The 23,341-nt window shown below is 33.8% G+C and overlaps 3 protein-coding genes across 8 annotated transcripts in view; 2 read left to right on the top strand and 1 right to left on the bottom strand.

Moving 5' to 3' along the window:
- The first annotated feature begins 4,903 nt into the window (after positions 1-4,903).
- Positions 4,904-6,792, top strand: LOC143343719 (uncharacterized). Its single transcript, XM_076768899.1, has 2 exons — positions 4,904-6,200; positions 6,382-6,792. The coding sequence occupies exons 1-2, from the start codon at positions 5,142-5,144 to the stop codon at positions 6,685-6,687; spliced, it is 1,365 nt and encodes a 454-aa protein (XP_076625014.1). The 5' UTR covers positions 4,904-5,141; the 3' UTR covers positions 6,688-6,792.
- Positions 6,793-7,033: 241 nt separating this feature from the next.
- Positions 7,034-10,224, bottom strand: LOC143343718 (coiled-coil domain-containing protein 22 homolog). 3 transcript variants are annotated; one of them, XM_076768896.1, is made up of 8 exons: positions 10,074-10,224; positions 9,338-9,509; positions 8,952-9,252; positions 8,605-8,849; positions 8,008-8,421; positions 7,482-7,922; positions 7,266-7,381; positions 7,034-7,149 (listed from the first exon to the last, which is right to left on the bottom strand). In XM_076768896.1, the coding sequence occupies exons 1-8, from the start codon at positions 10,124-10,126 to the stop codon at positions 7,089-7,091; spliced, it is 1,803 nt and encodes a 600-aa protein (XP_076625011.1). In that variant the 5' UTR covers positions 10,127-10,224; the 3' UTR covers positions 7,034-7,088. The 3 variants fall into 3 exon arrangements, with proteins under 3 accessions (XP_076625011.1, XP_076625013.1, XP_076625012.1); XM_076768898.1 differs by lacking the exon at positions 10,074-10,224 and having other exon boundaries at positions 8,952-9,245; positions 9,338-9,465; XM_076768897.1 differs by lacking the exon at positions 7,034-7,149 and having other exon boundaries at positions 7,245-7,381.
- Positions 10,225-10,689: 465 nt separating this feature from the next.
- Pns (DENN domain containing pinstripe) overlaps positions 10,690-23,341 on the top strand; it is a 31,752-nt gene continuing 19,100 nt past the window's right edge. For all 4 annotated transcript variants that reach the window (XM_076768131.1, XM_076768133.1, XM_076768130.1 and 1 more), the window contains exon 1: positions 10,690-10,974. In XM_076768131.1, coding sequence (XP_076624246.1) covers positions 10,857-10,974 — 118 coding nt within the window. In that variant the 5' untranslated portion in view covers positions 10,690-10,856. The remainder of the gene's footprint in view (positions 10,975-23,341) is intronic.

Raw genomic sequence — 23,341 nt, 5'->3', positions numbered from 1 at the left:
TTCAAAGAAAGAAGGAGACTACGAAAAAGAAATTTTGTTATCCAAGATAATACACAGTCCGTTTTGCGTCCACTAAAATTTTTAAACGCCTGCGCAATGAAAATTGATAACGTTCATAAATAAATATTTTCTCAAGGGAAAAGTAAAGTTTATATTTAACAAGTTACATAGTTCAAACTTATATTTTTTTTAAGATTAGAAAATCATTCGAAATACCCAAATTATTTTTCTTTCAAAATCGATGTTTGTTGCGTATAAAAATCGTGCGATATTTATTAATAATTTTTACTCTTAGTGTCTTAGAAATAGAATATCAATGTACAGGGTATCTGTTCGATTCTAAGTGACAGTCAGTGTATTCTTATACAAGAAGAATTCTAGAGGCCAAAATAAGACGAAAATCAAGAATACCAATTTGTTGATGGAGGCTTCGTTAAGAAGTTATTAACGTTTAAAGTTCCGTTCGTATTGAATTTTTTTCTCGAAAATGCGTAGAAATTTGGGGGTATGTCTATTGACCAAAAATGATTGTAATTGACCCCCACAGCTAACAATATTTTTTTCAGAACGATTTGAAATTTTTTAATTTTGTCGAAAAAGTTGTCTACCTTCCTGAATTTTTTTCTCGAAAGTGCGTAGAAATTTGGGGTTATGTCTATTGACCAAAAATGGTTGTAATTGACCCCCGCAATCGAAAATAATTTTTCCAGAACGATTTGAAATTTTTTAATTTTGTCGAAAAATTTGTCTACCTTCCTGAATTTTTTTCTCGAAAGTGCGTAGAAATTTGGGAGTATGTCTATTAACCAAAAATGGTTGTAATTGACCCTCACAATTGAAAATAATTTTTCCAGAACGATTTGAAATTTTTTAATTTTGTCGAAAAATTTGTCTACCTTCCTGAATTTTTTTCTCGAAAGTGCGTAGAAATTTGGGGTTATGTCTATTGACCAAAAATGGTTGTAATTGACTCCCGCAATCGAAAATAATTTTTCCAAAACGATTTGAAATTGTTTTTTTTTGTCGAAAAAATTAGGCACCTAATTAGATTTTTGGTAAGGAATTTTTTTCTCGAAAGTGTGTAGGATTTCGAGGGTATGTGAATTCACCAAAAATGATCGTAATTGACCCCCACAACACCCTGTATAACCGATCATAAAAATTGAAATAAACGTGATGTAATCTCCATCTTGGCTGACAGATAGAACAATACGTATGAAACTTACTATAGCGTGGGCGACAAATCCTAGCTGTCTACAGAGTAGTCAATCGAGAGAAGTTTAAATAACTGTTCGATAGGATTGAGCTAAGTTTGGCTACCCATTTTCACCGCAAGTTGCGTGGAAAATTTATCGACGAAGACACTTGGAAGTTTCATAGTAGAGAAGTTACTCGTTAAGCTGCTTCGTTAAATCGACGTTCCAAACATATATCCCAGGGAAAATGATCCTCATTGTTTCTACTGTACGTTATTTGGAACGAAACGCTTTATGTGCATACAGGGTGTACGATGAATCTTGATCCAGTGAAAGAGTTACACGGGAGAAAATATTAACTTTTTTATTTTACATCGTAGATTATCCGTAAGGAAAAGATTGTTTTGAAATTTCATAAAAAATGACGTTTCGTCGTACTATAATTTATTCGGTATAAAGATTAATAATAGATTTATGCATAGAATCGCCGTTTCTTAACTTCACCCTTTCACACTTCATTTTTTCCACTTTATGATTCGTACTGCATCGATTTTTTTGTTGGAATACTTCGTTAGGACATTCAACTTGATTGAAGGTTTTAACTATGTTTTCATTTCGAATAATCAACTTTTGTGTCTCCTTTCCAATATGTGTTTTTCGTTCAGCGTCCGCCAATTTCAGGGAAACTGTTTCCCAGAAATTGCACTCAGCTGAACGAGGCCACTTAAAAATATTGTTAAAGATAACAATATTACGTTTCCAACGCGAACGGTTGAAGCAAATGTTTCAAATTCGTATAGCAAGTATTTTAGTAATTGAATAACAAACAACTTTAATCCTATCCCTGTACCATCTCCTTTAAAAATGAACGAATGCACCTGTTGCAATGAATGACTACATGTCTAGGACTCCTATCGATCCTTTTATACAGTCATAACAGACGTATCTATATTTGATTTTCACAATAGGAAAATAAAAAAGTAACATCTTCGATTTCAAAAATAAAAATTTGATCTTAATTTGACTTTCATTGATTAAAGACTGCATATACAGGTCACCCCTGGGAACAATTTTGGGAGATTCTAGAGGTCAAAATAAGACGAAAATCAAGAATATCAATTTGTTGATTGAGGCTTCGTTAAAAAGTTATTAAAAGATTAAATTAAAAAATTTCAAATCGTTCACGAAAAAATTATTTTCGTTTGCGGAGATCAATTACAATCATTTTTGGTGAATACACATATCCCCGAAATCCTACGCACTAACGAGAAAAAAATTCGAGTAGGTGTTGAAATTTACGGCGAAAACAAACAATTTCAAATCGTTCTAAAAAAATTATTTTTAGTTGCGGGAGTCAATTACAAGCATTTTCGGTGAATAGACATACTCCCGAAATCCTACGCACTTTCGAGAAAAAAATTCAGGAAGGTAGACAAATTTTTCGAGAAAATTAAAAAATTTCAAATCGTTTTAGAAAAATTATTTTCGGTTGCGGGGGTCAATTACAACCATTTTTGGTCAATAGACATACCCCCGAAATCCTACGTACTTTCGAGAAAAAAATTCTTTACCGAAAATATACTGTGTGGCCGGAAATGTTTCTATAACTTTTTAACGAAACCTCAATCAACAAATTTGGTACCCTTGATTTTCGTCTTATTTTGGTCTCTAGAATCTCCTATTAAAATTTTCCCCAGGGGTGGCTGAACACACTGTATAATACTTATGGAATATTAAAAACCCTTAAGCAATTCTTTCAAATCTTTGGCTTCAAACACGGATATTGTGCAGTTTCTATTATCTTCCTGTCAATTATGTTCGATAACGAGCATCATTAACGGAAACGATTTCTATTTATGACAGCATTGGTGATAAAAAGTAATCTTTGAATCGGAAGCTCGGTAAAAATATAACATAGAAATATAAAAAAATACAAATTATTCTTGCAATGGTCTTTTAAAAAGAGAAAAATTCCAAGAATATACAAATAAACTGTTACATGGTGTAATATCCATAAATGTAACCTTGTCTAATACATAGTCCATGTTCACATGAATGGAAGCATTATTATTGCGTCACATGGTTCATTCTCACGGTTTATTGGATAGTTCATCGGTTAATATATTTTATCGAATTCTAATTAAGAACCAAAGTCGATTAAAAAATGTGAAATCTTCTGAATTATGTTAAAAGTTAAACTTAAACACATTTCTTTAAGAGACAATTTCATAACATAGTAAAAAAAAGTAATAGAATAAATGATCAAATAGATCACAATCATAATTTTTTTTAATGATCATTCAGTTTTACTCTAGAAGGGTCACTGAAAGGGGAAGTTTGAGAAATATTGATCCACTGCATTACACCGCCTTATATACATATTTATATTATCATCACAGAAGAAGAGCTCCAGTTTCTATGCATAATGTTCGAATTTTATTTTTGTTTAAAGATTTAGTTCCCATTAAGTAACTTTCTAGACTGCGAAACAGGTGGTAATCACTTGGGACAACGTCTAGAGTCTCGAGAATATGAAGGATAAACCATAACTTTCCAGTCGAACTCTTTAACTTTCTGGAGTGTTGCTTGTGTACTGCGCGTTCGTGCATTATCGCGATGAAATGAAACTTTTTTTCCCCTCCACTAATGTTATGCACATTTTTTTGTAGATTGATAAAGCTGTTCGTCAGTTATTATTTTGAAAAATGCATTTAACATATTATAATGTTATTTTTCAAAACAATATAATAATTTTCATGTAAATTGTTTATAAATATTTCGTAAACAAATTAATTATTTATTAGATGTAATTTCTAATAATATACATTGTTTATAAATGTACAAGTGTTATTAAAATTATCGACGATCGGTAAATTCAATTATAATTCCTACCGTACCGTTAACGCTGCGGTTTTATTCTTTCCTAGAATGGTAACGTCACATATGACACAAAAATGTTTCAACACAGACGAGGCATACCTTACGGACTTTCGTGGCCCAATCTGACTGCCATACCGACCTGAAAATTCAGGGGTGATTTTAGCGCCCTCTTTTCATGGATGGTGGTCAGTTGAGAAACTATTCACTGAATTAGTATTGATGGGCTGATAGCTGTAGTGTGTGCATAAATACATGTGAGTTGCCTATGCAGGGATTGAAATTTATTTCTAAATCTGTTGGTAATGTTACAAATAGCACGATAATGATAATGGGGGTTCGAGACCCCATAAAAATGGGTCGAAAAAATATATTGGGTGAAATGTCTACTCGTATACCTTGTCTATGGTTTCAGACCCGACTCGTTCTTCAAAGGATGAAACTGGGAAAACCTGGCCGAAACTTTGAAATATAAAATCATTAAATATGACCATTAGACTCCATCACAGTTTTCGTTAATTATCATTCTTGGAGTAGTACTGCTTTGATGAATTTCTTGGTGGTCTTTACGATTATAAAAAGATACTTAATAATATTAGAATGAGCATGGTTCTCAGTATTCAATATTAACATTTATTCTTTTATTTCCAAGCTTCGATCGAAATACAGTAGTGCCCATATAAGTGACCGCGGCCGGTCCTGAGCATGGTCACTTAAGTGAGCACTGCTGTGCATATTCAACTTCTATACCATGCGTGTCTTATAACATAAGATTCACTCCTTTAAAGTGGAATAAAACGTTAAGAAATGTTTTTTAACTAAACTGTTTATTAACGTTACTGATTTCGGTAGTTTAATCGACCACTGGTTTTTTTTAACGGGTCGTACGTAAGTGGAAGGGCACTTTCCTCATGGTAGTCCGTCTACCATGATGGAATCAGTCTGCCGTCTGGTTAGGTTGGTGTGAGCAGTAAGACATTGTTAACCCGTCGGGAGTGAAGTATATCTTTTGCTTGAGTAAGAAGTCTCTGTAAAGTTATGAATCACTGATAGAGAATACGACTGAAAATGTTGAAAACATTGAAGTGTGGGAAGGGAACCTACTGTGCAATTCAAACAGCGTTGATACAAAAACGATCGTTTCTGTCCGAAGCGTACCGGTGCGAAAAAGCATGGCAATCTCGGCTTGAAACTCCGTTATTGAAAAAAATTAAACCACAGAACTTATTCTTAGACATAGAATATAAGCAGGTCACTGCTGGGAAAGTAAACGCAGTGGATATCGACATTTTGGCGAACACAGTATTGGAAAAATATCAAGTTGAAGAACTGTTGACTTCAGTTCATAATTTGAGGTTAACTGCTGAAACGTCGAACACTTTAGAGTCGACGCATCATGCTGTCATTAGGTATTTGTTGGATAATGATTTTACCGAAGATATTGTAAACATATTGCACGACAGACTCAATTATGGTATTTTTCCCGACCATTTGTGTTATAATATACTTATGGACACGTACATAAAAAAGAAGGACTATGTTAACGCAGCAAAAATTGCTGTTTTACCTATGTTACAAGAAGATTCTGAGAATCCAATAACTAACGCATTGTCCGTATACTCCTGCTACAAATATTTGGAAAAACCCGATGATTGGCCAAAGCCATCGGTTCCTGTAGATGATTCTAAAGAAGAAATTAAAATACGCGTCGGTTATCTTAGGAATCCTTTCTTTGATGATCATTTCGATCTTACAGATCCACGCGATTTGGTAGGAAAAACATTAGCTTTCTATGGAAAAATTATGAATAATACATTAGGCAGGACTTGTCAGTTAAGAGGGTTAATATTATATAAAAAGTATCAGGATACATTGGGATTAATAGAAAAGTGGTTGAAACAAGAGAATGATAATATTATATACGAAGAAATTTTTGAGTTGATAAAAAAAGATAATGAAAACCTACCTGTAGAGGAAATGACAGATGAATTTAAGAATGTAATGTCCCAAGTTGAGAAATTAAAAACTGTAAGTCTGTGTAAAGATAATTTAATCCAAGCATTGGAGAATGAAATTAAATGTGCAGTTGATAAACAATCTGAGACAGATATAAGTGAACAAACAAAGGTAATCAATATTTTTAGGAACTTATTAACGCAAACATAACTTGTGTGATTTTTATAAGAGTTATTTAAGACTTTAGCATTTACAATTTAAACCATGACACAAGCTTTGAGAGCTGAAGACTCAAAATTCATTTCGATCGCACTATATTAGATAATTAATAAAAAAATTTTTAATATTTTAGAAATATATTTTCTGGGGAGAACAAAGACAAATTCTATTAGATGAACAATTAGAACAGATAAATCGAGAAAAGAGAATACAAAATATAAAACAAATAAAGAAAGAATTACAAGAACAAGAACAACTTTTGACATTCTTTGACAAAGAAGAAGAAATAGAATTAGAAATAGAACACTTAGAAAAACAAGAGAAAAGAGAAACAGAACGCGTTCTTAAAATGCATCATGCTGTAAGGAAACTCAAACAATTGGAGACACAAGCAGAATATATACCACCAACTATTACAAAACAAACGTCAAATAACTAGTATAGTCATAATCGATGTGTTATTACTTTGTAGTTAAAAATTGTTTAATAAAATCGTATTTCAACAGAAGTTATTCTTGAAAGGATGATAATGGTAAGAGACAATAAAAATATATTACATGTTATTTATCTTTCGTATTTTGTACATAATCGCTTAAAAGTGGTTTTTAAATATGTAGTACGTATGTTCGTAGTAGATTTCTCCAAAGCCGTTTATTTCTTAGAAATATTAAAGTTAATTATACAATTAAATTTTATACTAAAAAATTATTAGGCTCTGTAACAAATAACGTTCCGTTTAAGCGTTGGTATTAAATAAATTTATGTCACATGCTTGGCCCAATTTTAAGCACATTTAGTATTACATAACTTCGGACCAAGACACACATTTAGCAATTAGTCTTAACAGGTTTGGTCTTCGTATTCGTTTGCAAGGAATGTTCTGTAAATGTAACGATATAATCTCATGAATCTTGTGCAAAATCTTCTAATCAATTTTGATATATAACACAATATTAATTCAACGTTTACCTGGTCGTTGTTATTACAACTTATATCGTAGAACCATATATCAATTACGAAGATTTATTTTGTAGTTGCGCAGTTAATGCTGCCGTTTCTTGTTTCATTTGTTTCAAATCAGCAGTTATTCTTTCCAAATTTGCTCCAACATTTTTCACGGATTCAGAATCGATCTAAAAGGGAATGTATAATACAACAATGAAATTAAATATCGTATTTTGATATTACAACAGAATTAAAAATTATTCTTATTACATCACGAGCCAATATTACCTGTTCTTCTAAGTCCCTAATTTCTCGTATAGTGGCACCTGTTTCTTCGACCAAACTTACAAGTTCACTGCAATCGGAGTGAAACGTAGCTAGCAATTTGTACGCTTTTCTCGATGTTTCGTTTGTCCTTGCATCTCGAAATATTAACTCGTCAACAACTGTAAATGATCTCTCCACTCTGCCTGTAAGCGTGTTGATTTCTTTTTGGATTTCCCGCGTATCAACTAAAACTTTATTGATTCCGTCCCTTTGTTTCTTAACATTATTAATTATTTCGAAAATTTCTTCAGTACATCTAGATCTCTTTATTGTTTCTTTAAGGTTGTTAAATTCTGTTATTAATTGCGAACATTGTTGATTTTTGTTATGACATTCCTCTTGAAGTTCTTTTTCCGTTTCTTTCAGTAACTTAATTTCATCGAGCATCTTTTGACTTGCGCTCTATATATACGTACGTGATATTTTTATTTCAGGAATATACTTGAAATTTCACTATTTCCTAATATGTATGCATAGTAATACTTACAGCTTTCGTTGAATGCCTTTCCCGTTCTTGTCTATACCTTTGAATTAATGGTACCCTATATTCATCCCACTGATTACCTAAATTAATTAATTTATTTGTAGTAGCTTCAATTGCTGCCTCTAGTTTCTTAATATTCTCTTCGCCGTCTTGACATAGATCGTAAATTCGTGCTTTAATTTTCTTTTGTTCCTCGTTAATTGTTAACTCTTTTTCTTCGGTTTGATAATTTGTTATTTGTGTTATATTAGTACTTAATTTTCTAATCTCATCTTGTAGTTCTTTCATATTATTTTTAAGAGTTTCACATTCTTCTTTTATCTTTTCTACTTCTAATTCCTGCTTTTCCGTTTTATTTAATATTTCTTGCTTTGGAAGCATAGGTTTTTCAATACTCTCATCTTTTACCTGAGGTTTCTATACATAAAATAAAAATCTTAACGATGAAGTAAGATACAATACTTACGTATGATATACAGTAGTGCCCACTTAAGTGTCCGTACTTTGGCCCACTTAAGCGTCCGCGGCCGGTCCCGAGCGCGGATGCTTAAGCGGGCACTACTATAAGTACAAACATTGTGCTAATTTTAAAAACCTTACTTTGGAAGTCAACATTGTATCTTTCATTGATACCCTATTAAGAACATCAATGTCACTTGTTGCATTAACACTAGTAATTTTATTGCAATGTTCTTTATTTAACCAATTTATTCGATCGAGTATATCCATAGGGTGCGAATGAAGAGCCTTCGCGTTATAGGATATCAAAGAAGGTAAAAATGATTGTTGATTTTGCACTTGTTTAGGCACAGTTTGCAGATAATTTACACAATAATCTTGATACTCTACAATAAAAAAAATTTTCAGTTTCGTAAATTAAGTATGCTGATCTAAGTTACTGCTTAATCAGGGTTTTACTGTAATATTAAATGAACAATCAATATTACCTTCTCCACCTTCTGATGTCGGTATTTCTAAATTCACAGATACATAAAGGATACTTGCTCTGCCTTTATTTCTAACTCCTTTTGTATGACAATAATGTGGTAACCATGGGATTGTCAATCTTTTCCATATCTCTGATGCTATAGACTTTTCTAATGATGCAATATTACTAAGAGGTTCATCTAAGGTCTTATCGTATTCTTTTGGTAGTTTTTCAATGAGAAACATAAAAACTTTTCGTAGGTCAGCTTCTGATTTATATAAAAATGTTTGGTAACCAATATCACCTTTGTATCCTAATTCCTAAATTTAGGAAGTATGTATTAACAAAAATAAAATTATGTAGTTGGGTAAGTGAGAAAGACTATTTCTTTTTTTAATATCTTACTACACATGCTTGAGCAAGCGTGGCACCTAATCGAAAACGGGCTGCCATGTTTACAGGTAAAACTGTAGACAATCCAAGATCTGGTTTTATTATATTTAGACATTTCACTGTTGCTTCTACCACTAGTTCTGTAGTAAAATCCCTGAGACTCGATACGTCGAATCCTAAATCACTAAAATACATTTAAGATTTATCTAAAGTACAAAGATGTTAAATTAAATAAGCATTATTGAAAAATTATCGACTAATTGCAAAGCGAGTTATACAATTTTATTTAATTTTTTCAATAAATATTAATATTAGGACATACTTATCATTTTGCATATCTTTTTTTAAAATTACATTTACGAGTTTATTTATCATGACACATATCTCGTTATACTGTTTTCTGCTACAACAGTTTTTATTTATTAGTTATTTAATACTCATATTGATAATTAATTTATAATAAAAACCGTTATAGCGAAAAGCTATGGAACGAGGTATGAGTGTGTATTCATTCGGAAACTTTGTCAAGATTAGCCGGTAAAATTTATTTCGTGTTCAGCAATTTCGTAACATTCTCGTTCGTGGTTTTATTTACAAAGTATTGTAGTGCCTTAGTTTTTACAGAAAAGAACGCAATATTATTTGAAGATACAACGTGCGAACACAAATAAACATTACCGCCCACTTAATCGACATTGAATGTCAAAGGAGGCAAGTATACACTGAAACAATGCAAAATGCAACTCACCAGCCTACTTGAGACAACGAGAGTATAATTATATTGTCAATCCCTTGCATCATTCGTAAAAATGTGAAAATTCTAAAATCCCCTACAGTGTTATCGTATTTTAACAAATGCAAGTTGAATTGCACGAATCTAACCTCTCCACGAGTGAAGATACATTTGTGTACTGTGCAATTATGCAGATGGCGCGACAAATTTTCAGTTTCACCAACGTGAAGTATGTTTGTTCTACACTGATCGGTTTTGATTTTACATAATAATCTCCGTAAAGAGAGTCTGGAGTATTTCTTGTCTATATTTTTTACTCAACAGCTCTGTGTGTTTTCCTCGTTGAATACCCAAATTAATCAATCAATTAATTTTTAGTAGCTTCGATGATTCTGTCTAGTTTCTTAATATTCTCTTCGCCATTTCGAGCCACATCGTACATTCTTGCTTCTCGTTAATTAACTTACTCTTTTCGTATCGTGATAATGTAATTTACGTTACGTTCTCGTTACGAGCCCGCCTCGAGATTCGAATTTGCGCGCCATTTGTTGGCGCCCAGATTTGCGCGCCACATTCGCGGTTAACTTCACCGCGCCAAGTAAAGATCAATTATTCGCGGTGAGAGGTCCGCACTCCGCAGAGCTGTGCGTTGCGTTCGGTACGCGTCAACATCAGCTGTTGTTTCGCTCTCCCGTGAAATGACAGTTTCGTGGAAGTTCACAATGTGGAAATCGTTTTCGTGAGGGTGCTTCGTGTACCGCGGAGGTGAGCCCGATTCACGATCTTCCCCTGGAAAAGATGAACGGGAGTCTGGGGATAATGCGGGGTCCCGAGCAACATCCACAGAGGTTCGCCGATTATTTTGTCATTTGCGGACTGGACAAAGATTCGGGCTTGGAGCCAGACAAGTATTTCGGTGAGTCTTACAGTTTTTTTTGAACGCATCCGCGAATCACGCCGTCTTGCCAGGACTGGTCGTCTGTTTCCCAAGTATTCAACCTCGAACGAGTTCAATCTCGGTCACGAACGTACGTTCGACGGATTTTTTATGGCCTGACAAGAAAGGTTGCACTGCTGTTGCAATTTTCGAAATCGCTAGTTTGCACAACGATAGACGATATGTCTCGGGGCAACGATATTTTCCAGTATCGGATGTTGCTAGTGTTTACATCGATACGGTATTGTTGTGCCGTGAATTTTACGAACCGAGACAGTTACGGAATTAATCGTTAAAGATCGTGGGATTAAATTTGTTAGCGGAGTCCGGTTAGCAATTGTGCACAGTATTATACGCGTATCTTCTTGTTTTATTTACACGTGATAGACACGTGAATTTCAATCGATGCCAGTGCTACCCACAAGAAAATGCATTTCTGTCGACGAACCGAATTGACAGTTTGTTTGAACGCGTTATCGTAAGTTCCTTTTTGGTACGCGAATGTACATTGCACTAAATATCGAACGTCTGCACGTCGAGGATTGTAATACATGTGACATTGTACGATGATTTATCTGGGAACAAACGCTTCGTTCCTGATGCGTTTACAAACGTAAATATATAGTTGCTAGTATCAAATTGTTTTCGTAATACTTTCACATAATTAGCGGAATGGAAGGAAGCAGTATTTGGTTGAAAATCAAATGCTCGATTAGCGTGTGCCTTGTATATTTTTTTAATGTCACTTAAATCGATATTTTCATTCGCTTATTTTTAATCCTCTTTCGCGAAGTATCTTCGTAGCAAAACACGATGCAGAAACGATTATCATTAAATATTATACAAAAAGATGTTCTGTTACGAATAATTGGTATTTGATTGATGGATTATAATTATTGTATCAGCACACGATGTTTAATAAATTTTTTTTTTCAGCATTATTCTTGTTTTACGGTATTATCATTAATAGCGATGGAATTATTATATCATTATTATTAATAGACAGTATTTATTATACTTGCTAATTTACAGACTTAATCATTACGAATGTTGTGTGTTCATCGATTTTTTATCTTATCAGTTTAGGCAGATACAAACATGTTACGTGGATCAAATACGAGAAGTTATTTATTTTTTATTTTTAATTAATTGTAACGTTAAAAAATAAGTATGTACAGGTAATGTGGATGTGGATTTGTAAATTAATGCGTGAACCAATATAAGAAAACTATTTATTTAAAAATGAAAAGTTATAGTAGGCTACAAATAAGTTAATTATGAGGGTGTTCAGCCACCCCTGGGAAAAAATTTAATGGGGGATTCTAGAGGTCAAAATAAGACGGAAATCAAGAATACCAATTTGTTGATGGAGGCTTTGTTAAAAAGTTATTAACGTTTAAAGTTCCGCCTTTACTGAATTTTTTTTCTCGAAAATGCACAGGATTTCGGGGGTACGTCTATTCACCAAAAATGATTGTAATTTACCCCCACAGCTAACAATATTTTTTTCAGAACGATTTGAAGTATTTTAATTTCGTCGAAAAATCTCACACTTATTCGATTTTTTTTTTCGAAAGAGCGTAGAATTTCGAGGGTATGTGTAATGACCAAAAATGATTGTAATTGACCCCCACAGCTAACAATATTTTTTTTAGAACGATTTGAAATATTTTAATTTCGTCGAAAAATCTCACACCTTCTCGAATTTTTTTCTAGAAAGTGGGTAGGATTTCAGGGGTATGTCTATTCACCAAAAATGATTGTAATTGACCCCTGCAACTAAAAAGAATTTTTCCAGAACAATTTGAAATATTTTAATTTCGTCGAAAAATCTCACACTTATTCGATTTTTTTTTTCGAAAGAGCGTAGGATTTCGAGGGTATGTGTAATGACCAAAAATGATTGTAATTGACCCCCACAGCTAACAATATTTTTTTCAGAACCATTTGAAATATTTTAATTTTGTCGAAAAATCTCACACCTTCTCGAATTTTTTTCTGGAAAGTGGGTAGGATTTCGGGGGTATGTCTATTCACCAAAAATGATTGTAATTGACCCCTGCAACTAAAAAGAATTTTTCCAGAACAATTTGAAATATTTTAATTTAATTTTTTAATAACTGTTTAACGAAGCCTCAGTCAAGAAATATTCTTGATTTTCGTCTTATTTTGGCCTCTAGAATCCCCAATTAAAATTGTTCCCAGGCGTGGCCGAACACCCTGTATAATTTAGGTCAATTTCGTAATATTTAACTAGCATATAATGCAATACATTTTGGTGGTTGATGGTTAGCGACGCTTGCCGTGCAAAAGCTATTCGGGACGCGAACAATGGGGGCACAGGAAGCAACGGATCTTCCTAAGAAGCACTGTTTCTCTCGTGCGGTCCATTTTTCCCAGAACAGCTTCGAAGGGATCGTTTTACAGACTGCTGGTGCCACTCCTGGGAAAATTCCGCGTTAAAAGATGCACGCGTTGAGTGCTGACCACTTGTTTCGTTAAGCGGACGGTTTACTACTTCCTTGGTTTGTGTATGTAACTTTTTTTTTGCATAAAATTTGTTTGCGTATCCTCTTTGCGCACGGCTATGCTTGGTTTCCATCGTGAGCAATTTGTCCAGGAATTAACTGTTTACGAGCAATTGACAGACAATTTGTAAAAATAATTCATCTATTTATCTAACGTCTCTATTCCACAGAATTAACACGTTATGCATATAAAATTAACATTCATTCGTTGCAGAAAATGAGATGCGAGACAATAATGTAAAGAGAAGATGTGCAGCTGAGGTGCTGAACCTAATCTCAATAATAGAAATGAAAATATACAGAGCAAGAATAGGGGAAACGTAATCAAAGAACGTAGTTAAGGTCATAAGAGTCACTTTTATTTCAAATAAAGGTACAAAAGAGACAAAATTACACATAAGAAGGTTGGAGAGCAAAATATAATTGGTATTCACTCATTTTGTTGTACGAAACAAATTCTTATAATAACGTAATAAATATCTGATAATCCTTTTGCTACATACAAAATAGGCATAGAGTTACTTTGTAACATTAACTCCTTACCGCATGGCGTGCGATATATGCTTCGCGCCAGTTTATTTATTTTATTTTTCAACCTTCAGCATTAACTGCACCAATTGATCGCCTCAATTATTTCCGGTACTTGTAGACCAATTAAAATCATTTTTTTTCCATACTTTGTTTTAAAGGGTCCCGTGAAATAACAACAGTACATTTTTCGTAAATTTATTTTTCCAGCAAGTTCGATATCCAGATCGAAAACTCGGTGTGACACCAGAAATCTTCCAGAATGACTTATTGCGCGGTTGCAGTCGCGCACACGTGCGTCGGACTTAATGGCCGTAGAATTCGTAGCGAAACAAGTGTGCCGTAATTCAACACCAGTACTTTCGTCGTACGCGATCGCCAGTTTTCAGGATTGAATTACTCCGGGCACGCAGTATAGTCGCTGAAAACGATATACACTGTCACTTAAAATCGTACACCTAGCGGTTCAGCAGATATTTTTTCAATGAAACATGAACATTGTACTAAATTATTGAAACTCGTATAGAGGCATATAGTGTAACGTTTCTTTATTTGATACATGACAACAATATAAAAGAACCTTTAGTAGTATTCGGTAAATTTAGCTGCCAGTAAGTACACTGTTGGTAACATTGGAAATCCGGTGAATCCCCGGATGAGAAAACCAAATACTATAGATATTAAAAGTCTCTGAGCAACTATTAAATTTGGGCGGTGGGTTTCAAACGGTCTGGGACTGCATATCAGCATCTGGCATTGGAAATCTGGTATTTATTGATTATATAATGGATAAGTATCGAAAAAATGGGAATTTTAAGCCCTAAATTTCTTCAAGCATCCCCACAATCTCCTGATATCAATGTCATAGAACATATTTGGAACGAATTGGACTAAAAAGTAAGATTACACAATATTACAAACAAGGAGAGCCTTAGAAAAGCTTTGCGAGAAGAATGGTCGAAAATAACACCTGAATTTTGTGAGAATTTAGTAAAATCAATTCTTCGACGACTGCAGTGTGTCCAGAATGCATTTGGTTACCCAACTAAATATTAATATAAACAATTTTTATTATATTCTAAATTCTATCTTCTATATTCTAAAACTGTATCTTATTTCCTCTGTATGATTTTTACTGGTAGCTAAGTTTCACACGCAACCTCAAATTTTATTTAATTTACTGAATACTTCTAAAGGTTCTTTTGATGAAACATTCCACTATATACCTCAATACGAGTTTCAATAATTTAGTACAATTTTAAGTACGATTTTAAGTGACGGTCACTGTAGTTTCCTCGATAACGAAACTACGTGCAAGAACAGCCGCATTGTTTATCCACGTGGAATTATCTCCGTTCCGGTCGTACCGTCTATCGCGGGACACCCTGTATACTCTTACGCGTCGAACAAAGGGTAATTGTGAACAATAGCAACAAGGAGGAGATAATTCCCAGCTTTCGTTGAATTGTGACCTTCGACCCCGTTCGTCTGACGTGTTTTAGCCGTGTCACGGTAAAATGGACACTCTTGCAATAGGATCTTGCGTCAGGTTTGAGCTTTACAAATAATTTTTTATTTATTTCCTTTTCGATCAAATATTTATTCATATATTCTTCCAGTTTTAAGTGCATTTAGATAAAAGAAAAAAATTGATTTTCAATCTTATTCACAGCTATTGTCCAGCTATTCGATTCCAAACGTTTCCACAGTAATTTCTGCATCTTTCGATATCTTGCAATAGGATCTTGTATCAGGTTTGAGCTTTACAAATAATTATTTATTTATTTCTTATTCGATTGAATATTTATTTATGTATTCCTCCAGTTTTAAGTGCATTTAGATAAAAGAAAAAAATTGATTTTCAATCTTATTCACAGCTATTATCCAGTTATTTGATTCCAAACGTTTTCACAGTAATTCTTGCATCTTTCGATATCTTGCAATAGGATCTTGTATCAGGTTTGAGCTTTACAAATAATTATTTATTTATTTCTTATTCGATTGAATATTTATTTATGTATTCCTCCAGTTTTAAGTGTATTTAGATAAAAGAAAAAAATTGATTTTCAATCTTATTCATAGCTATTGTTCAGCTATTCGATTCCAAACGTTTTCACAGTAATTCTTGCATCTTTCGATATCTTGCAATAGGATCTTGTGTCAGGTTTGAGCTTTACAAATAATTATTTATTTATTTCTTATTCGATTGAATATTTATTTATGTATTCCTCCAGTTTTAAGTGTATTTAGATAAAAGAAAAAAATTGATTTTCAATCTTATTCACAGCTATTGTCCAGCTATTCGATTCCAAACGTTTTCACAGTAATTTCTACATCTTTCGATATCTTGCAATAGGATCTGGTGCCAGGTTTGAGTTTTACAAATAATTTTTTATTTATTTATATATTCTTCCAGTTTTAAGTGCATTTAGATAAAAGAAAAAAATTGATTTTCAATCTTATTCACAGCTATTGTCAAGCTATTCGATTCCAAACGTTTTCACAGTAATTTCTGCATCTTTCGATATCTTGCAATAGGATCTTGTATCAGGTTTGAGTTTTACAAATAATTTTTTATTTATTTATATATTCTTCCAGTTTTAAGTGCATTTAGATAAAAGGAAAAAATTGATTTTCAATATTATTCACAGCTATTATCCAGCTATTCGATTCCAAACGTTTTCACCGTAATTCTTGCATCTTTCGATATCTTGCAATAGGATCTTGTATCAGGTTTGAGTTTTATAAATAATTTTTTATTTATTTATATATTCTTCCAGTTTTAAGTGCATTTAGATAAAAGAAAAAAATTGATTTTCAATCTTATTCACAGCTATTGTCCAGCTATTCGATTCCAAACGTTTTCACAGTAATTTCTGCCTCTTTCGTATAACATTTTCTAATCTGTTTAAAGCGAAGTTCGCGGACTGAAATGATTTTTCATTTGGAAAAACGAGGTGGATGAAGAACCGGTTCTCTATGGTAGTAACGCGGGCAAACAAAAAATAGGGAGAACGAAGAATGAAAAATAGGTTTCGCACTGTGGTTCCCGTAGCGGCAGTTTTCTCGAGTATTTCTGAAAAAGGCCGTTCTTGAATGAAGCCCGGTGCGACAAAGAGACCGGGGAGAATTCTAAAGATACTGCACGCTGAGAGCAGCTGCAACAGATGCAACGCGATGTACCGCGAGCACCCTCCAGAGTGACAAAATTAATCGGAACACGTAAAGCATTCGAAAACGAAATTCGCTTATTTATTGACTCTGATACGAACGAACGAGTTCGAATCGAGTATCGAAATCACTGTATATCGAACATTGGAAGGGTACATAAATATTCAAAGACTTCGACTATAGAATTACTCGACTATACGAATAATTGGCTATTCGATTATCTAACTATTCATATAGTTGTCTATGTAAACAGTACTTGAATATTTCATCATTAAAATTCTATTTGAATATTTTATGCATCGATCAAGTATCTGCATATTTATAGTGGGTCGGATTACAAACAAAGTTCTTTAAGTTCGCCGTTCATTTTAAACATTTTGCAATTTATTATATGCTCGAGTAAAACTTTAAACCATCAAAGTAATGGTTATTCAAGCACGAGAGTCTTTAATGTCACCAAAGACGTACGAATACTTTAAACGTTATCGACCGTATAATTGATCATCTTAAGAAAAAAAACCATGAATTTAGACTTAGAAAAGACATACAAAAGTTATGTTACATTGTATACATTACGTTATAAAGTTATAGCAATTACTGATGAAACGTGATCTCAAAATCTGTAAATTGTTATCAGATTTCTAAAATGTAGTTTAAACGTTGAATTATTATTTTGAGAAGCAAATTCTATTAACGATTAAATAGGATCGTCCAATTTGGCCAATTACAGATGAAATGTTTAATTTGCAAAGAAGCCACGGTCAACCGCCTGTAAAGATACTATTAATCCTGATAATTAATTAATTCATCGGTTTATGTTAAATTTAAGCCTTCCTCGTTTGATAAATTTATTTAATTTGGGATGAAATTTTCCAAACAATTATTATCTTCAAAGTATGTATGTTATATCGTTACAATAATTTAATTCCCTTTTATAGGAGTATTATCTGTTGCTTGAAACTATTTTCAATGCGTTACATACACGATTACGTAAAGGGTGGCGCCCAGTCTCTTAGATAAATTGAATAACATTGTCACTGTTCGCGAGTTCGTAACTCTTTGGATTTAGATGCCTTTCGACGCAACAGTCACTTGGACTTTCCGTACAGAAGCTCTGCTATAGCGTGTTCAGACTCGCCTATTCGTCAATTTAATGTTGGTATAGTGAGACGACTCGATCGATCCGGTCGCGCGCAAAGGCATTAAACTTGTCTGGCTCTCCATAATAAACGATACTTGCCACGCGAAGACAGTGTGCAAGTAAAGCAGCCTTTCGTTAATTGCACTTCAACCGATAAATATTCTTGTAAATTGTTCTCGATTGTACGCGTAAATTTTTGGCATTAGTTTTACGAACGGTCGAAAGTAAACAAGTTCGTTGACTTACGAGACCATGATTGGCTCAGAGGTCAGTAAAGTTCAATAAGTTAGTTCGCAAAGATCAGAAGTTCGGTCATGCAAGGTCATATGTAACACGTGCTTGTTAGGCAAGATTAGTATACAAGACATTCTTTTTTACAATTGTGGTTACCTTTCAAGTTAAGAAATCGGATTACATGGTGAAACGCAGAAGGTAATATAAAACGTATCGATAGTATCGATAAATCAAAATGTATTTACCAATGACAATACAGGGTGTTCGGCCACACTTGGGAAAAATTTTAATAGGGGATTCTAGAGGCCAAAATAAGACGAAAATCAAGAATATCAATTTGTTGATGGAGGCTTCGTTAAAAAATTATTAACGTTTAAAGTTCCGCCCGTACTGAATTTTTTTTCTCGAAAATGAGTAGGATTTTGGGGGTATGTCTATTCACCAAAAATTATTGTAATTGACCCCCACAGCTAACAATATTTTTTTCAGAACGATTTAAAATTTTTTTTTTCCTTCGAGAAATTTCACATCTACTCGAATTTTTTTCTCGTAAGTGGTTAAGATTTAAAGGGTAGGTCTATTTACCAAAAATTATTGTAATCGACCCCTGCAAACGAAAATAATTTTTCCAGAACGATTTGAAATTTTTTTTTCCGCCGAAAAATTTAGGCAGCACCCCCCTGTCGATTTTTCTTAAAAATTCCTTTTTCATTTTTAGTAATTTTGTTTGATGCCCTACAGAAAAGTTGTCTAATACTTTTTTGTAGGTATCCATGAGCTCTACTTCAGAAAAAAGTTTCATTGAAATATATTCACTATTGTAGGAATTATGGCTGTTTGAAAATTGGACCATTTTTATGGTGTTTTTCTCATTTTACGGACTGAAGAATCAACTTTTTGAATATTTTTGGAATTTCTACATATCCTCTAGCAAAATACGCGTCGTTTGCTTTTTTAAACATTAAAATCCGTCAATCCGTTCAGAAGTTATGACGTTTTAAAGATACGCACGAAATTTCGAGGAAGCATTTCTGGCCAGAAATTATATTTTCGGTAAGGAATTTTTTTCTCGAAAATGGTTAAGATTTCGGAGGTATGTCTGTTGACCAAAAATGATTGTAATTGTCACCTGCAACTAAAAATAATTTTTTTAGAACGATTTGAAATTTTTTTTTTTTCACCGAAAAATTAGCACCTACTCGAATTTTTTTCTCGATAGTGGGTAGGATTTCGAGGGTATGTGTAATAACCAAAAATGGTTGTAATTGACCCCTGCAACCGAAAATAATTTTTCCAGAACGATTTGAAATTATTTGTTTTCGCCGAAAATTTCAACACCTACTCGAATTTTTTTCTCGATAGTGCGTAGGATTTCGGGGGTATGTGTATTCACCAAAAATGATTGTAATCGACCCCTGCAATCGAAAATAATTTTTCCAGAACGATTTGAAATTATTTGTTTTCGCCGAAAATTTCAACACCTACTCGAATTTTTTTCTCGATAGTGCATAGGATTTCGGGGGTATGTGTATTCACCAAAAATGATTGTAATCGACCCCTGCAATCGAAAATAATTTTTCCAGAACGATTTGAAATTATTTGTTTTCGCCGAAAATTTCAACACCTACTCGAATTTTTTTCTCGATAGTGCGTAGGATTTCGGGGGTATGTGTATTCACCAAAAATGATTGTAATTGATCTCCGCAAACGAAAATAATTTTTTCGTGAATGATTTGAAATTTTTTAATTTAATCTTTAGCCTCCATCAACAAATTAGTATTCTTGATTTTCGTCTTATTTTGGCCTCTAGAATCCCTCATTAAAATTTTTCCCAGGGATGGCCGAACACCCTGTATATTGAAAGGAATCGATATACTTGATACATCGAAACCAGTCGTTGATGCCAATATAGTATCATCGATAATCGTATTGACATTTCGACGGTAAACCAGGGTACGTTTCAGTTTGCGAAATCTTCGGAAGTTGTGCTTCTTCGATAGAAAAGTTCCTTGTTCGTTGAATGCGCTTTCCTTCCTTTGACGTGTTTCTTCTTTTTGTTCTCACATTTCAATGGTATTTCCTCATGCGTTCTAATTATTAAATGAATCGTTAGATCATGTTGTTTTAAGTAAAACGTCTTTCTTTTAGCTATTATTACAGTTGGAAAGTTTAATTACATGCTCGATGGTAATTATTTCGGACTGTTTATTACGAGGATAACGTTTCAAATGTAAGATATAATAAAGTCGAGAGAAAGTACAGCACCGTCAATATTGTATTAATCGTAAGTTATGTAGCTGCACTTGTTTAATTTGCTTCTCCGTTTTCTCATTAAGGAAATACATAAAATAATTGAAACATCTTCCTTTTGATATGCTTACAGAGTACTGAGGTATTATTGTGTGTACGAGAAGTGTTTATCGCCTGTTGAAGATAATTAGTTATCAATATGCTTGATCGTATCATTATGCCCGGAAGAAGAAATTTTTAAGTAACCTGAAAACATATATTAACCTAAATAATACGATTAATATATCGACGATGATTGTAAAGAAAGTCTCGGGTAGCATTAGCACTGTTTAATTGCCATTAATTTCTAGGCAAAATACGGATCGGAATTCGCGCGGGCAAACACGCGTATCGTAGGCCGAGCAGAATTCGATCAAGACAGGGAACAAAATGGTGAAAAATTCAGCATTAAAATGCAACAGACCCCGATGCACTTTAATTCGACTCTAATCAGTTGGATTCGAGTGGAAGGACTCGATCCGGTTACAATGTGAACTTTCCAACGATTATCGCTGCTGAAATCATGCGATGTCGCCGGGTCGATCAACGGATCCGTTTGTTTTTTTATCCACCTAAAAAAAAGAAAAAAAGAAAATGGCGCTCGATGCTCGTGCATATACTTCTTCCGCGAAACAGCCTAGATCGCGTGACACGGTCCGCGTAACGTGCACGTTTTTATTGCTGTTTGTCTGGTCTCGAATTCTTCAGGACATTTTCGAGAAAAAAAATTCAGCACGGACCGAACTTTAAACGTTAATAACTTCTTAACGAAGCCTTCATCAACAAATTGGTATTCTTGATTTTCGTCTTATATTGGCCTCTAGAATTCTTCTTTTATAAGAATACAGTAACTTAGAATAGAACACCTAACGGTTCGGCCGATACTTTTTCAATAAACTACGAAAATTGTACTAAATTACTGAAACTCGTATAGAAGTATATAGTGTAATGTTTCTTTATTTGATACGTAAATATAAAAAAACCTTTCACCGCCAAATTTAATAGTCGCCCAGAGATTTTTAATATCCATAGTATTTGGTTTTTTCATCCGGGGCTCCACCGGATTTCCAATGTTACCAACAGTGTACGGTTTTTATTAACAGCTAAATTTCATACGCAACCTCAAATTTTATTTAATTTACTGACTACTACTGTCAAATAAAGAAACATTACACTATATGCCTCTATACGAGTTTCAATAATTTAGTAGAATGTTAAAAAATATCTGCTGAACTGCTAGGTGTACGATTTTAAGTGACAGTCACTGTATATTATACAGTAGTGATATAAGAATAAGATAGAAGGGAATGATTAGGGATATCTTAGGCTCAAGTTTGTCGAGCACTTTTTACGTCGCGTAAAAAAGCTGTTGGGAATAATCGAACGAGGAAAACGGCGTAGAAGAACGCTCGCCTGACCTCTGGGACTCGATCCATTATCATACCACCAGTTTCTGACACGTTGAACGTCACGGAAAAATATATAATTCGCGCTTTGCCGAATGTTTCCTTCTGCCTTCTTGCGAGCGTGGATGACGTCATCGTGCACGGGGTCATTTGTGCGCGAAGGGGTCCCCGCCACTTAAATACGCGCTTAAAGGGCGGAAGTATGGTTACAAAACGAAGTCGTATATACTACGCGTATGAGATACGCGAACAATGATTACCGTGTATTATATGAAATGTTTCTATTTTTAGACTATCGAGATACAGTGTTGTTACGTTATGTTATTATCGTTTTATATTCTGGAACGTGTCAATACGTTAAAACAAAGTACTACTGTCTTTTGCGTATCACGAACGCTCTGTGTTCTTGCACGCATCTGTGTTTAAAACACTGAGCTGTGGTGTTAGCGTCTTAGCTACTGTAGAGTGAGTCATCGGATAGTAAAACTGGGAGGAAATGTCTTGGGGCATACGAGGGTCGTTCGATAAGTCCTTAGAAGAAGATAGAAAAACAAATTATCTTAGGCAGATTTTTTTTTTATTTTTCGACATAATCTTCATTTAGCTCTATACACTTTTCTAATCGTTTCTAAGCGAAATAAGCATCTGTTTGGGCGGTGACCTCCTCGTCGACGTGCCATTTTTTAAAATTTGGAAATAAAAAAAGTCACTGGGGGGGGGGGACAAAATCCGGTGAATACGGTGGATCTTGTAATAATTCGAACTTTAATTGTCTCGATGCAAGAGGAGGTTCCTTGCATCGATCGACAATAAAAATGAAACCATGTGGTGGATAGAACTGAAACTTTGAGAGTTATCTAGCGAGTCACGATGCTTATTAAAATCAAACCATTTTCGATGCTACCAGCGCCAGGTCTTGGATATTCTAAGGACTTATTGAACGACCCTCGTAATTCGATCCACAGACTTTTAATTTTAATTTAAAATTAATCGTTAATCTTTAAATTAAAAAAATTGAGAGAGACTTGAAAAGTGTTATTTGATTAAAT

This window comes from Colletes latitarsis, chromosome 7, assembly GCF_051014445.1.
Source record: "Colletes latitarsis isolate SP2378_abdomen chromosome 7, iyColLati1, whole genome shotgun sequence".
NCBI lineage: Eukaryota > Metazoa > Arthropoda > Insecta > Hymenoptera > Colletidae > Colletes > Colletes latitarsis.
Note: the sequence above shows the minus strand (reverse complement) of the source record. Positions and strands in the feature narration are given on the sequence as shown.

Bases quoted from the DNA above. Each gene is read 5' to 3' on its own strand.
- LOC143343719 (XM_076768899.1), top strand. From the start codon at position 5,142: ATGTTGAAAACATTGAAGTGTGGGAAGGGAACCTACTGTGCAATTCAA. The intron at 6,201-6,381 runs GTAATCAATATT...TTAATATTTTAG, and splicing joins ATATAAGTGAACAAACAAAG to AAATATATTTTCTGGGGAGA.
- LOC143343718 (XM_076768896.1), bottom strand. From the start codon at position 10,126: ATGATGCAAGGGATTGACAATATAATTATACTCTCGTTGTCTCAAGTA. The intron at 7,923-8,007 runs GTAAGTATTACT...ACGTATATATAG, and splicing joins AAAGGCATTCAACGAAAGCT to AGCGCAAGTCAAAAGATGCT. The intron at 7,150-7,265 runs GTAATTGATATA...AAGATTCATGAG, and splicing joins CAACTACAAAATAAATCTTC to ATTATATCGTTACATTTACA.